Here is a 15,655-nt window from a genome sequence, read left to right on the forward strand (position 1 = left end):
CCTACCAAGTAGGACATTACTTTTCTCCTCCATATCAGTCTTGCTTTAGATGCGACCTCAACAAGCAAATCAATGAAGGTTAGCTGTGGGCAAGGTCTAAAACTTTGGCAACATACTCTACAAAAAGGTAAGAAAAGGAAAAAAACCAAACCCTTTAAGCTAAGGAACTGTTTAAGGCAACCTGACCAAAGTAAAGATAAGGCTTTTGGATAACTATTTCCAAGGATATCTAGTTTTCCTAGCTTTGCAAAGTAACATAATTCAACTAACTTTCTGGTCAGATTTCCATTCATAAGCTTCTTTAAAAAAATATTTCTTTTCCTAGAATATGATATTAACTGAATATAAGACATAAGGAGACACTACATATTACAGACAAAAGAAAAAGCTACAGATGAGCACACAGATGGCCAAGCATTAGAAATTACATGGTCATGATAAAAGTTTTAAGCTCTCTGAGGTATTTCAATATTTTAACATCACAAGTTTGGAATACCACAAAGAGACTTGGGATATTGTGGTATTGGTATAACTACCAAGTAGATTTTTGGGTTTGTTTTTCAGTTTGGTTGTTCTTTTTAGTACCTCTAAAGGTCACCGCTACACAGATTCAGCAGCTTGAAAGAAAAATATGTAAACTTACTGTATCTATCCTGTGTATTTTAACATAGTATTCAGAATACTAAGAACAGAAATAAAAACTGCCTACACTGTAATTGCATGTCAAACAAAACAAGTATTTGGCTGGAATGTTCCAGAAGCAGAGATCCTAAATATTGACATAATTTGTACCACAAGTATGAGTTGGGGCTGGAGGGGAAGGAATAAAGAATGGAAGGGGATGTGAGGTTTAAAATCCCCACATTAGTCATTAAGAAGTCACCAACATAAGTCACTAAAATTCAGTAAGAACTGCTTTTTGTGGCTGAACAGTTTTGCTCCTCCTGCACATTGGCTAATGCTTGAAGAAAAAAGAAGAAAAAGAAAAAGCATTCTGCCCATTCCCAACTCCAGCATTTACACTGATTACTACTATGTTATTCTAATCAAAACAGAAGTGCTCCTCTTGGCATATTTTGGAACTAGATCTATTTTAAAAGGTAAAAATCACACCTGCCAATATTGTTGAAATAAATCATGTGTGCTTATTTAGGCTCATCCGCAGAGTTACATATTATCATGGTCGGCTTGGTTTAAACAAAATAAAACCTGAAGAGTTAAAAACACAAGGTCACTTAACCTTCTTCCTGGTTGATTCACTTTTCATTAAAATTGTAATGTTTTACTACACCATACTAATTCTGACCATACTAGGAAAGTGTCTCTGGCACAAGTGGCTTTCAGAAGAAAAGCTGGTCTTCCCAACAGCTTTTTCTTCTGCTTCATCTTAAAGTGCAGAAACTGTGGGAAAGGATAACAAGACTTCCTGTCCGTCACTGTGGAACTACTTCCCTTAGAGAGGCTAAGGCTGCGTGTATGCGGACGTGCAATCTATTCTCAAAGTCATAGCCAGTAAACTCCTCCTGGAAAAGAAAAAAGATAGATAGATAGATCTATTACCCTCCTTCACTTTAGGATGTGAAGATAACTTCACTACTAATGCATAAGAAGTCATGTTACAAAACAGACCAAAGAAAAGAGGCAAACTGAAGATTCCATGTTGCAATATCTCCCCATTATGCAAAGCAACAGAACAATTACAGAAATTCCAAGTTGGTGAAGAGAGCGGAGAGCTTTCATTTCCAGCATGCTGTTTGGATCTCGTGTAGATGAACAGCACCTGGGAAGTTCCACATGTCCAAAAGCTCTAGAAAATCCCAACATGCCCAAGGTAGGAACCAGTTGGAACAGACAAGGAGTGGAGAGTTGTTATTTTCAACCTTTGTGTAGCCAAATCTTAGTTGAAAAGCTTGGCAAGGTTCTAAGACTCTAGGAGATGTCACTAACATGGTCTCTGTGCTATGACTGACCTAGAAATACATATCTACATAACGTACACAAATGTGTATCATATACATTAATGTATATCTACATGATAGTGTTGTAGACTGTAGGTGAGGGACACTGACACTTAACATCCACTCCCCCTCCCTCAAACCCCCACCAAAAGCAGAATCTCTCAAAATGCCCTCATCCCAGAAAGACAAATTCAAAAATGTATTAATGTATTCGTTTTTACCTTGGCTTGGAGAAGTAAAGTTTTGCCTCTTGGCACAGTCTACAAAAAGACAAACATTGCATTAGAAATGCTTTGCAAATGCTACAGAAAGTATCTGCCTGATCAATCTCAGAATAGCATCTCTATCTTGAATACAAGGTACCAAACAGACAAATCCCTCTCAAAACAGGCAACTAGAAATACTTATGAGGCACCCAAGAAATGCAGTATTATGTATTTCTAGTCTTCTACAGAAAAGGAGAAATTACAGCTTTAAATTCAACTTGCTACTGATGATCATGAGCTATAACAACGCACAGGGAAACAAAGGAGGCTACAGATAAATGACTAATTGTTTAATAGAGTAAATTTTGCTACTTAGCCAAAGTTTAAGCCATTTACTTTCAAAACTGTTTGCTGGATTTTAAGCATTAAAAGTTGTTTCAGAAATCTCGATTTCAAATTCTTAAGGAAAAATATATGTATTTGCAGATCAATATTTACAACTGAAAAGCTCATGCTTCATTTTTTTTTGTCATACAGTATATTTTAAGCCTCACAAATAATCAACTGCCTGATAAGAGACAGAAAATTAACTTTTCTGATTCAAACATGTCTGAATATGTACATATTTATATATATTGGTTTAAGACGTCTACAAAAAAATCTGTAAAATTCTTGACATAACCATATTAAAATCTTAAATAAATTCATTAGAACTAAGTTTAAAATAACAAAAATGATTCATATGACATGGTAAATCAAACATGTAATTATGAGTAATTTTAAAGCCAAGTAAATGTAATAACAGCATGTATTTTATACTAAAATGCATATTCATATCTAGATCTGTTGCTCAGGTCTTTAATACACTCGGCCTCTCAGGCAAATGTGATTTATAGAATTCTAGCGCCTTCTCTTTGTTAGCCATTATAAAGCTCCTGCATGACACCTCAGCTAGTAAATGGAATTTTCTATAAACAGCATCCACTTGCCTCTAATTTTAGCTCTTGCTTTTCCCCCACCCCATCCCACTTAAGTCAAGCACCATTTACCTCTTCATTGCCCAAGTGCCACGAGAGGGAGTTCCCTGCATGTCCTGCCCACGCTAAGTGCATCACTCTCAGCGCAGCTACAAGCTGAGGCTTGTTCAGTCCTCAAACACCCATGGTGAAGCACGTTTGGTTACTGTGTGCACTTACTACATGTAAAGCAGGGAGGAAGGCAGAACTCTTCCCATGTTCTCAAAATATTCAGATAACTTCACTACTCACCACACTTTTTTTTTTTAAGAGATAAAACTTGTACATGAAAAAGGCAGCAGGAATATTACTGGACTCAGACCTCCACACCAGGCTTCAAGGCTCAGTTCTAAGTCATAGGACAGCAGGGTTTTCAAGAAAGAACAATTATTTTTAAAAGCGTTTTTTAGTTTTGTCCTTTTGTCATGATAGTAATTTTTATAAAAATATTTTCCCTTCCTTCCTTCTTTAAGGGGAAGGTTCAGCTCAGATGATCAAATCTGACAAGATTATTTCATAGAATCATTCCAGTTGGAAGAGACCCTCAGGATCATGGAGTCCAACCATAACCCACCTCTAGCCCTAAACCATATCCCTAAGAACCTTGTCTAAACGTCTTTTAAACACGTCCAGGGATGGTGACTCCACCACTGCCCTGGGCAGCCTGTTCCAATGCCTGACAACCCCTTCCGTGAAGAACTTTTTCCTAATATCAAATCTAAACTTCCCCTGGCACAACTTGAGGCCATTTCCTCTTGTCCTATCACTTGCTACTTGGGACAAGAGACCAACGCTCTCCATTCTACAACCTCCTTTCAGGTAGTTGTAGACAGTGATAAGGTCTCCCCTCAGCCTCCTTTTTTCCAGGCTGAACAGCACCAGCTCCTTCAACCACTCCTCGTAAGAGGAAACAACTGAAAACAGAAACATAAGAACATGAGATACTATCAGCACAACTACTTTATACCATACGTACAATGACGCGGGGGCTAAGTCATTACCCTGTAACCACCTCCCCTGACTTGCAATCTCATTCAGCAAGTACTACTTGAAGTGGCATAAACTCCACGTATTGGTGTTACACATTTGAGGAGGGAAATAGCACCAAAGGTGGTGAAGGTGCCCTACTGTAAGATTCTCCTGGCTCCCCAGGAGGCAGGGTACTTACAAAGACCTGAATGATCAAATGTATGAACACAGACATCGGGACAGTCTGCAAGCCAGGTGGATTTTTTCGTCTTCATCCCGAACAACAAAAACCTCACTACTCAGGGTGAAAGCCAGAATGCGTACACGTACAGCTTTAATAGAACTTAAATGAGTGAAATAACTTTACTTCTACATCCCCTTCAATGAAACAGTACGATGGTATGAGTGCCCCTCAGCCCAGTCAGTTTCCAAGAGGCACTGATGGGTGACATTAGGAAGACATCTGTCCTAAAGTGGGGATAAATAATCCCAAAGTAAAAAGACTTTTGACAAACACCATATTGTTCCAAATATAAATTTGATCCCCAAAACATGAAGGCACCAAATTCTCTTTGGGGAGGATAACTACAGGTAATCTTTCAACTTGAATAGCACCCAACAGGAAACTAAATACATGAGAAAGGATCCTGGGCATCCACCACACTAAATGCCAACAGCAGATACCAAATCTCTGCCTATCCACGGCATCCGTGCCAGGCTCTGCTACCACCAGCAGCTGGAACACTGAGGCAAGTGAAGGGGGAGAGAGGTCTTTGCATCTTGAGGGGTGACAGAAGTATTTTGATACTCCTGTATTTATACACACTGTTTCTGTAAGACACATATGAAAAAAATGGGCACTCTGGCATGTTCAGACAGGTGAAATTGAAGTCTTTATGGTTCATTTTGGGATGAAGTACTAAATAATAATTTAAACAATGCGGTGCTACACTCAAAATACTTGCTCGACTGCTTGCTGTAGGTTTGCAGACTTGTTCATTTTACTGCTAGAGAAAGACACCGCTAAATGGGCAGGAATATAATAGTTGCAGTATCACAGTATGTTTGGGATTCAAAGGGACCTCAAAAGATCATCTAGTCCAATCCCCCTGCTGGAGCAGGAACACCTAGGTGAGGTCACACAGGAACATGTCCAGGCAGGTTTTGAATGTCTCCAGAGAAGGAGACTCCACAACCCCCCTGGGCAGCCTGTTCCAGTGCTCTGTCACCCTCACTGAGAAGAAATTTTTTCTCAAATTTAAGTGGAACCTCTTGTGTTCCAGCTTGATCCCATTACCCCTTGTCCTATCATTGTTTGCCACCAAGAAGAGCCTGGCTCCATCCTCATGCCACTCACCCTTTATATATTTATAAACATTAATAAGGTCACCCCTCAGTCTCCTCTTCTCCAAACTAAAGAGCCCCAGCTCCCTCAGCCTTTCCTCATAAGGGAGATGCTCCACTCCCTTAATCATCTTCATTGCCCTATGCTGGACCCTCTCCAGCAGTTCCCTGTCCTTCTTGAACTGAGGGGCCCAGAACTGGACACAATATTCCAGGTGTCGTCTCACCAGGACAGAGTAGAGGGGGAGGAGAACCTCTCTCAACCTACTAACCACCCCCCTTCTAATACACCCCAGGATGCCATTGGCCTTCCTGGCCACAAGGGCACAGTGCTGGCTCACGGTCATCCTGCTGTCCACCAGGACCCACAGGTCCCTTTCCCCTACACTGCTCTCTAATATGTAATTTCCCAACCTATACTGGAACCTGGGGTTGTTCCTGCCCAGATGCAGGACTCTACACTTTCCCTTGTTAAATTTCATTAGGTTATAGTTGCCCTGAAGAATCTCAGAAAGTCTCAGGCTCAGTTTTTCATATAAAAATAAACTCCAGTACCAACAAGTCATTGCAGTGTTATCAACAGATAACTAAGCTCTTCAGAATGTCTTAATAACTCTTGATATTGAAAAATTAATATACTGTTACCTGAAATGCACTGCATTTCTTGGTTTGCAAAAAACAACGTAAGATTTTTTTATGGTAGATATAAAACAAATTTTTAAGACTTAACATACATTATTCACCTATAAACTTTGTTTCATTGATTGCATAGTGATATGTTGACTCACCACCCTAATTTTAACAGTGTAAAAATAGGTTATGCTATTACCTCTGGATTGTCTAACAGAAGACAGCCAAGTTCATAGCAAGCATATGGCTGGACATATAAGTTGTTTTGACGGCACAATTCATCTTTAGCAGCTTGCTGAAAGAACTGTAAAAATTAAAGAAAAGAAATATTGCAGTAATACATTAAAATTGACTGATACTTTAAAAAAAAATCCAGAAGAACTGTTCAACTTTAAGCACCAGGAATTAGTCCAAAACTAAAATGAGAATACATAGAATTTCAGTGGTAGAGATTCTTTAAGCGAGGACCCCGAGGTTTTCACTGCCACTGCCGTATCAAGGCAAGCTATTTGTTTGGAGTTTTACCAAGTAACATATTGTCTGTTTCAAGAGTTTTCCAGTTTCATATTGAAAAAAATACTAGAAAGTATCCAGATTATTTAAGACATGCTTGAGAGAAGGAAAGGAAAAAAAAAAAAGAGATTTAAAGCCAACACCATCAGCTTCCTTGTTGCACATGTGAATTACATTCTATTCTATAAAGGGAAAAAAAAACGTTGTGCTTACAGATCAAAATCTGAAGCAGTGGTAAAATTGTTCTTTGGTATGTGCTAATAATCAAACCTCTCAGTGTCTATCTAATAGGTCTGGAGAAGAAGCAGCAAAACCCTTCTTTTGAAAGGTCAATCTCCAAATTATTATTTTTTTAAAGTTGAATTTTCTTTGTTGGACAAAGTAAACCCAGCAGAGCCAAGAACTTTTCCATTCTTCTTCCCAGCTCCCCCTTAACTCTTGCTTCTACCAGCCACTTTAGCTACCATGTTCATTCAACACAGCAATTTACTTTTATAACAGATAGTATAACGGAGACATGCTAAACAGAGGATTTGAAAAGAACCTGACATACTCTGTTGGAATTCACACAACGGTATAATCAGCAGCACTGAAAACTAATGGTTTGCTTAACACTCGCACTCAACAGAATAGTTCATAAAATAGCATTAATGGCGTAAATGATCACTTAACAACTTACCTGAACAGCATCTTCAGAGTTTCCTAAGCATTTGTGTATGGCACCGAGAAGCAAATTCCTCAAACCAACAGCCGATGCATCATCAACATCCTGACAAGCTTAATGAAAAGATTCCAGTAAACAAACAAGATGGACTGAAATCCTTCCTTAGACAAGAATTGTGGTCTATAGTGATTTTTAGCCTGATTAAATTTTACCAGAAAAAGGAGATGCTAATAACACCTCCTTCTGCTGTTGGTTGTCCCAGATATTGAAAAACAAAAAAACACAGAACACACACACAGTCCAAGTTACAAAGAACACAGGGCAAGAAGTCCAGAGAAAGCTGATTTGTTCTGAACTGAAGCCAAGTGATAGACGCACAAAAACCTGTAGTGGATTTAAAAACTCAGACTAGGGTATTTTGGCATCACAATTCCGAATGCTGGTGAGAGGATAAGGCTTATTTGCCAAACCTTAGCTGTTCTACAATGTAGGGACAGATCATGCCTCAGCTCAGTAGCGCTCAGTTTCGAGAAAGAACTGAATCATTATGCATGTAACCACCTCTAGATGAATCAGGCTCCCTTTTGACGCAGCTTATTAGCACCAGCTGTGTTAAATCAAAGCTAATTCCACAAGGAGCCATCTGCACTTGTCTGCACCATCACCTTCAGAAAGGCCGAGGGGTTAGGAGCCTCGTGAGGCTTCTCATCCCTTCAGAAGGAGCTGAACTGTGGTGCCTGGAGTGGTGGAGCTCCTTTAATTTCCCATTCTGCCTCATCTTATAAACCCTGCCAGATCTCAACTAGCCCTGTATTCACAACACAGTTAATCCCTGATCCAAATAAGCCACCTACAAATAACTAAGAGTTGGCTGTGTGAAGTATTTGGACACTACACAATACACAAAGCTCTCAACTCTGGCTTGTATTGCAAGTCTTAAGTTACTTGGCATTTTACTTAACAGAGTTACACGTGGATACAAATTAATTCCTTTATTTTTAAGTCAGCTTCTAGTCTGGAGGAACAGCCTGGAAACTCACCCCAGCAAATTACATGCAATTATTCAAGAGAAGAGGAAGCAAATAAAAAGAAAAACTCCCTATCATCTTACCATTCTTGAGATGCAATGTAAGGTACAGCAATAACATTCTCACTGCACAGAAAATCCTTAACCAGGGATCACTAATGCAGACACATCTGTCAGTGTCGTACCTTATAAGAAGCGTATCTCTGAATTTTAATCTATACTGCTATTTCACATTAAAATGCGCACCACCAGCTAGAAGCTTATACAAGATCTACACTGCTTCTGAGAGTGTGGGAGAAAAGTACATAGTCTTTACAACCTCTAAAGCTGATTGGTCTGAAGGCAAATGACTGAAAATCCTGACATTTATTTTATGTAAGTAAATATAATTTTAAAGCCTTCAGTATTATCTTTGGGACTAGAAAAATAGGGATCTGAATGTAACCCACTGCCATCACACAATTTAAATGGACAAATTATCTTAAATCAAAATCAGCACAAAACTCCCAAACTAGTCCTGACTCTCCACTTAAAAAGTTTTCTCAATTAACATAAAAGTCACATATAATCCCCAAAAGTTCGTAATTACAGAAAAAAAAGGAAGTATCTCAGTGGCAGACTTTTTGTTTTATTTTCTGAATGAGCAGATAACTCAAAACTGTTTGCAGAACATAAAGACGACTGACTGTTGCATAGAGGGAGAAGTACTGAGAACTTCATGATAAACACTACTATCATAAGCTTCACGTGACAGACATCCGAAGACATCTGGAGACCAAGAAAGAGGTAAGCATAAAATGCTCCTTTCACCACTAAGATGGTCCCAGGAGCCAAGATGAACAGAACCTTTATATCATAGACGAACTCACAAGCTGCAAATTTCCTCTTAGAAGAAAACTGACATGCGGAAATGAATTGGTAGTTTTATTCTTTTTTATTTTGTAGCTGGGTTTAAATGAGTTAAATTTTGCTTAGTGACTTTGAACAATAACTATCACACCATTGTTTCATTTTAAACAATGGGCAAACACAACTGATTAAAAAAACAACTACATGCAGCAAGGCAGTTACAACTTCTCCCAAAAACCTAAAAATATGGTAAAATGAAACATTAAGCTGAATCTTAATGGGTCATTACTCTATTTTTACTCAAACTGTTCTGTTGTCACACATGCACACAGGTTTAAATTTTCATGCTATGACACTCAGCTGCCCTATACAACAGAAGAAAATTATACACTCCATTTAAAAAAGTGAATTAATAAATCAAGGAACCATATTATACCTTGGCTCATATGCTGTAAGTTTGAGAGGGAACAGTTAGGAAGGGCTTTCCATAAGTACAATACTTCAATGGATGCCAGGACACAGAGTTCTTTGGTCGGCATTTGTTTCCTGAATCTCTCTGCCTGCAAAGTGGGGAGAAAGAGGGAAAGGAGATCTGCCATCTGTCCTTTTACAGGGAACATATTATTCATAAACAATATATCACAAACATAATTCTAATTATTTCATGAAAGTATCTAACAATTTTATGAAAATAAAGTCAGTGGAAACTTAGCTGAAAGACTAAAAAGCAAGATCTTTCTATTAACGTAAGGGCTTGTATATTGATCAAAATTAAAGCTTCCTTATATGCAGCTTAGATTTGTTTTATTCTGTTTCACAATCCTAAGTACACGCTAACTGGATGCTGAAACAGTAACATCTGCAAGATCATCAGTTAGGAGGTATTTCCTAGACAACTCCTACCTTTCAAAAAGAACTAAGGCTTTGACAAACAAGACAAGAAGTAAGAAAAGCAAAACTGGAAGGAAAATTACCAAAGCAACTACAGTATAATGTATTTTTATTTTTAATAATTACTTCAGCTGTAAAGCAAATAACTAATTGCCATTTCTTTTGCTAGGTCCTTAAAATACATGACACTATTGTCTTTCCAGCTGAATCGTCCCCACTAATTCTACAGAAGCAACATAGGAGAAAACAGATACATTCTTCAAAAATAAATACTGGCAAAGAATCCAACAGAATTACCAAGTGCAATTACTGTATTGAAACAAGTCAGCCTATGCTAAACCAAACCTTTTTCACTGAAAATTGTTCAATCTGATTGTTTTTTCTTTTGAAAAGCTTCTGAACTTCCTTGAACACATTCTGAGCACCATTGACATCACCAGTGGCTCCTTGGCACACTGTAAGAACACAGAAGCAAAAATGTGATAACACTACTGGGACAGGAAACAGAAAAAATTAATATTAGATATCATACTGTCACAGGAAAAACATGCTCACTTGCAGAAAGGATCTAGACAGGGGATTTGATAAACATGCAAATCCCAGCTCTCCCAAGGACCCTTTGTGATCATCAGAAAGTCAGCACTTCTTTTTTCGTACTCATTTAATGAAATAATACCACCCAACCTCTAAGCATTTATTTATTAGATCTTTGCAATACACTGTCATATGACCTGTCACTACAGTTACAACCATAACTGTATCTACATCTGGAAGGAGAGAGAGAAAATACTTATGCACATGAAGGTGTGTGCATGCAATTGTATAGTATATAAACAAACAAAATGATGTAAGCTAAGTCTGGCATAGAGCTGCATCAGCAGCAGGCAGTGTGGAAGGCACTATGCACACCATTACATTCCCCAAAACAAAACAGTGCCCAAACCTTACCACATCACTGGTTTATCACTTACACAACACATTGAATATACTCACCTGCTGTTAAATAAGCATAGTAGCACTGGGACCACCTGGATTCATTTTTAAGCCTTTCAAAGGATTCAAACGCATCTTTGAAATTCATCTCTATCATGCTGCACCAGCCTAAAAAGAAGACAAATACAACTTCAGAGAAAGCACAGAAATTCAAATTTGGTGTCAACATTACTGAAAAGCAGTCTGTGATGAGAACTGGACCTAGTTTAACAATTATACCAATAACTGGGAAAAGTTAAAAACAAAACAAATTAGTGACATACACTTAAAGCCTGGTTTAAATCTACTGGGAAATGTAGAATTATAAGATTCCATAAAAAACAACGAATCCTCTTTACAACACCAAAGGTCAAAACTTCCCTCTTTCTTATTTAAATACTGTATTTTGTAGGATACTGAAACTTACAGAGCTACTAATTGCTCCTTTATTCTTCCCCACTCTGACAAGATCCCTTAACAAGACACATCTAAAGCTTGAGGCAATCTATCTTTTTCACTCTGAAGATTTGTATGCAAATTAAGAACATATATATTGCTATTGCTAGAAGGAAATGAACATGAATTATAGGTCCTGCAAACTGTGAATCTTCACCAGGCCAATTCGTGTTTGGCACAGAAATGGGTGATTCCACAGACAAATCAAATAAATTAATTTCTCATTTTAAATAATATTCCGTAAGTGAACAGTTTGCCCTTGATTCTACAGTCTACTCTCTGATTTTGCATCACCTTGTATTTGCAGAAAACTTTAAAATTACAAAAAGCTGTTGAATTCTACTTGCCCAAACAAGAAAGCAGGATTATTAGCATAATCTATACAAGACAAAGATCAGTGTGCCAAAACCTTTTAAAAATCCTAATAAAAATAATCCAGTTAATGTACTGAAGTTCCTAGTCTGACCTTGAAAGTGAGCTATTTATAGTATGAACATATCCAACTTACCTATTTCATATAAGCAGACATGTTGGATCTCCCTTTGGTCTGTTGCAAGTTCCAAAGCCGTATGAAACGAGGTCAAGGCACTATTGATTTGACACTAACAAAAGCGAAAGAAGAAAAAAAATGCACAGAAATCAGATATCTGAAGTTTGAAATTTGTTGGATAATTCAATTTCGATAAAGAAAACGTTCAGATTTCAGTGAATAGGTATTTAAAAATAACTATAAGGTTAAAAAAAATGAGGTGCCTTACAGATTACAGCCTCTGGTTTGATTAAATGAAAGAAGCAAAACATCTAATTGAGAGGAAAACCTCAACATTCATTATTTGAAGGAGAAAGGTTAATATTCAATATGCAAGCTCTACACTGCAATTCCTTTGACCAGCTTTCCCCCTCCCAGCTCTCTTGACCTGATCACTTTTAAACTGAAGTATGGGCAAATTATTTATAATTATAAATCAGCATCTTAAAGAGGCCCTATAGTGAACAGATCTTTCCATATATTACATATTCATGAGGTGAAATATAATACAAAAGTCAAATTGTAACAGACAAGGGAAGTAAGAATCACTCATACATTTAAATACGAATCTGAGTTGCTTTGTAACTGTAGATGAGAATGCAAAGTGTTTGCTTGCAAGGTACTAACAATCAGTTCTACCATGTGTAACAGTAAAAATTAAAACATACAGCAAGGAACTTACACTTCGAAAGTCATATAAAATGAGAAATACAGAACATTACAGAGTTTAAAAAGGGGGCAGAGGGATAGTACAGGAGTTTAATAATGTAATAACATCACTAATAACTTAAAACCAGTTCAGATCCATCTCTCAACCTTAAAAATCAGTAGCTTTATTCCTTCTATTTGCTATGAAGTCTGAAATTCATTGTTTTGTGCAGTAAGCTTTTGAGTAATCTATTTCTACTCTTATTAAATAAAGTCATTCCACATAAAAATCATCTATTTTTAACTTTCTGCACAATAAGTTTATCTTTAATGTTTATTTTTAACTATGCCACCTTTTTCCACATCCCTCTGTAACTACTTCAAGCAACAGTTAGTAGAGAATTCATAAATGTTGCATGATATGTAAGAAGACAAATATGCATATGAGATAAAAACCCACTTTGACAAAATCATTAGTTACCAACAGCTTAGCAAGAAGAGTCTGACAGTTTTTTGAGAACTAGAACAACAGTTCTTTTGACTACCTTAATTTCTAGTTTTCTCAATATAGGATGTGACTTTTCCACAACAACCATCATAAAGCAGGGGATGCAAATCAACATTTGTTTTAGACGCAGACACACTATATATCCCGACACAGCCTATACCCACTTTAATAGTGTTCCTACATTTATTCTCACATAGGAAGTATAAAAATTTATACAACAGAAGAACCTTTAAGCCACTCACTGCTGGCTAAGCATGTAAGTGAAAGAAACCCTTGAAAAAGCAAACGTGTCACCTATGCAAGGATAACTGAAGCAAAGAATTCCTGCAAAAATCTGCAGCATTGTGTGCTATGACCACACACACAGACCTTTGAAGCGATTTTATGACATTTTCTTCTTTGTCTCACCAGGGAAAACTGTTTTAGTTGCTAAGGAACAATTTAACCGTAAATCATATATACTGCATCAAGACATTACAACTGCCAGCAAAGGGATCCACAGCTGTACCAACATAAACACTGTACACCGAGAAAAAAAAAACAGTGATTAGGCTGAGATGCTTGCTGGCGTGACACAAGATACTACACAGAAACACAGCTGAGTTACATTCACTCTCAATGTTACCAGGGAGCCTGAGCAATGTACACCTGATTTACTTTAGTGTAGCACGTTCTCTCCACTACACATTACTGCACTGATGCTGCATCAACCCAACACAGCTTCCTGAAAAATAAGTGTGAGAAGCCCAGTCGTACAACAAAATAACGTCAGCTTAAAAGTTTACCTTTGTGCTAAGAAGTTTAGAAGTTCAGTAAATCCATGTTTTGAATGCTTCTGAAGAAAACACACACACACACACAATCTAAATATTTAGTCCTCTATGAAGATGCTTTGCCTTCTAAATACCCTAAACACTAGAAAATGTAAATCACTTATTTGCAGGGCAAATGACACAACTAACAGCACCTACATCCTTGCAATGCCAGACCCCAGCCTGGGGCAGTGCACGATGTACTGACCACTTAGTAGTATACAAGTCCACTTCGTTGAATATTCAATCTTCTATAATCCATTTCTCTAACTCCTAGATCCCTCAAGTGTTTTGATCTCCGCATAAGTATCAAGCTCAGTAAGTACGTCTCAGAGACATTCCTTAATAACTAAAGTTTCAATCACCTCCAGGGACTGTGACAGCACACTAGAATATTAATTTCTACTCTTAGCAATTAATTTAAGAATTAACACTATCTGTTTACTGTTTCAGAGAATAAACAGAAAGAATTATAATGTCCCAAGAGTCTGCAAGTTTAACATCACAGATGACACCTGAAATTTATGTTGGGATTTAAAAAAAAACAAAACCAAAACCAAAACAAACAAACAAAAAAAAAACAACACCCCCAAAAAAAAACAAAAACAAAAAAACCAAACCACCCACATATATATACACATGGAATTCCTTCAACAGGCATCACTCATGTCTCTCTTGGACATAATACAAAGACAAAAGAAAAATGAATCCATAAAATGTGTAATATACAGAACTGCATAAGGATTATTATTAAAGCTAATGTGAGATTTCTTGACTTCAGATTAAAACCAAAACCATCCCAATCCACCAACTAAGCAACTACAGAGCTTCCCAAGTTGACATGTTTCCTCACAGGACATCTCAGGACACTTTCCCTCCCCCAGAACCTCTATATTCTCAATCCACACAATTAACCTTTAAGGAAGTCATGTTCATAATCAAGGGGAAACCAGCAAACAATATCTAAAATGGGACAATTTACACTGCAGGATACTATATTGAAGTATAGTATGGAAGTTTGTATTCCTTAACACCTCCCCCCTCCATTTTCCCTAGAAAGGCCACAAAATCAAAATAGAGTAAAACTACGATACTGTATTTTATAACCTGAAACAAGTAAGCAGAGAGGCCAGCATGGTTCTTGAAAATAAAGCTTGACATTACACAAGCTCTGAAAATATCTTTACTTAAGACATCATTGTGACTTTATTCTAGAAAATTCATTTAAGATTTTTAAATTATTATCACTCTTGCCCTCAGTCTACTTTTCCATGCCACAACTCCCCAGCCCAGAACAGGAATGATATCACTGATACATGTGGATGTCTACAAAAGGTAACTAAAAAAGCAAGAGTACTTGTCAGCATTACATTTAAGTCCACAGTACCACTGCAACATTTTCACTAGCCTGCACATCAAACACACGAGTGCACCACTGGTGTTTGGCCTGTCAGCTGGAGTATTTGGTACTTTTTCCTCCAAACTCTTAATCTGCACCTATACCAGCAGGAAACTCTGGATTTCAGACCAGTGGCTTTCAACAGCTGTTATACTAACTACATGCTTAAGTGTTTGGTAGGCACAACTATAAAACACTATTCTCACTTGTTTTCAGTAGCTTAAGCTTACACAAAATATCATGATCAGCTTTAGTAGAAAGTAT

General features: G+C 37.4%; 1 protein-coding gene across 2 annotated transcripts in view; it reads right to left on the reverse strand.

Moving 5' to 3' along the window:
* Positions 1-1,433: 1,433 nt before the first annotated feature.
* TTC39C (tetratricopeptide repeat domain 39C) overlaps positions 1,434-15,655 on the reverse strand; it is a gene marked incomplete at its 3' end in the record, with an annotated part of 32,076 nt that continues 17,854 nt past the window's right edge. For both annotated transcript variants that reach the window (XM_080340246.1, XM_080340247.1), the window contains 8 exons: positions 12,004-12,097; positions 11,061-11,168; positions 10,413-10,522; positions 9,613-9,736; positions 7,316-7,413; positions 6,323-6,427; positions 2,180-2,218; positions 1,434-1,523 (listed from right to left, as the gene is read on the reverse strand). In XM_080340246.1, the coding sequence (XP_080196372.1) occupies positions 1,434-1,523; positions 2,180-2,218; positions 6,323-6,427; positions 7,316-7,413; positions 9,613-9,736; positions 10,413-10,522; positions 11,061-11,168; positions 12,004-12,097 (768 nt within the window). The remainder of the gene's footprint in view (positions 1,524-2,179; positions 2,219-6,322; positions 6,428-7,315; positions 7,414-9,612; positions 9,737-10,412; positions 10,523-11,060; positions 11,169-12,003; positions 12,098-15,655) is intronic.

Source organism: Nesoenas mayeri (genome assembly GCF_963082525.1).
Source record: "Nesoenas mayeri genome assembly, chromosome: 2".
Lineage (NCBI taxonomy): Eukaryota > Metazoa > Chordata > Aves > Columbiformes > Columbidae > Nesoenas > Nesoenas mayeri.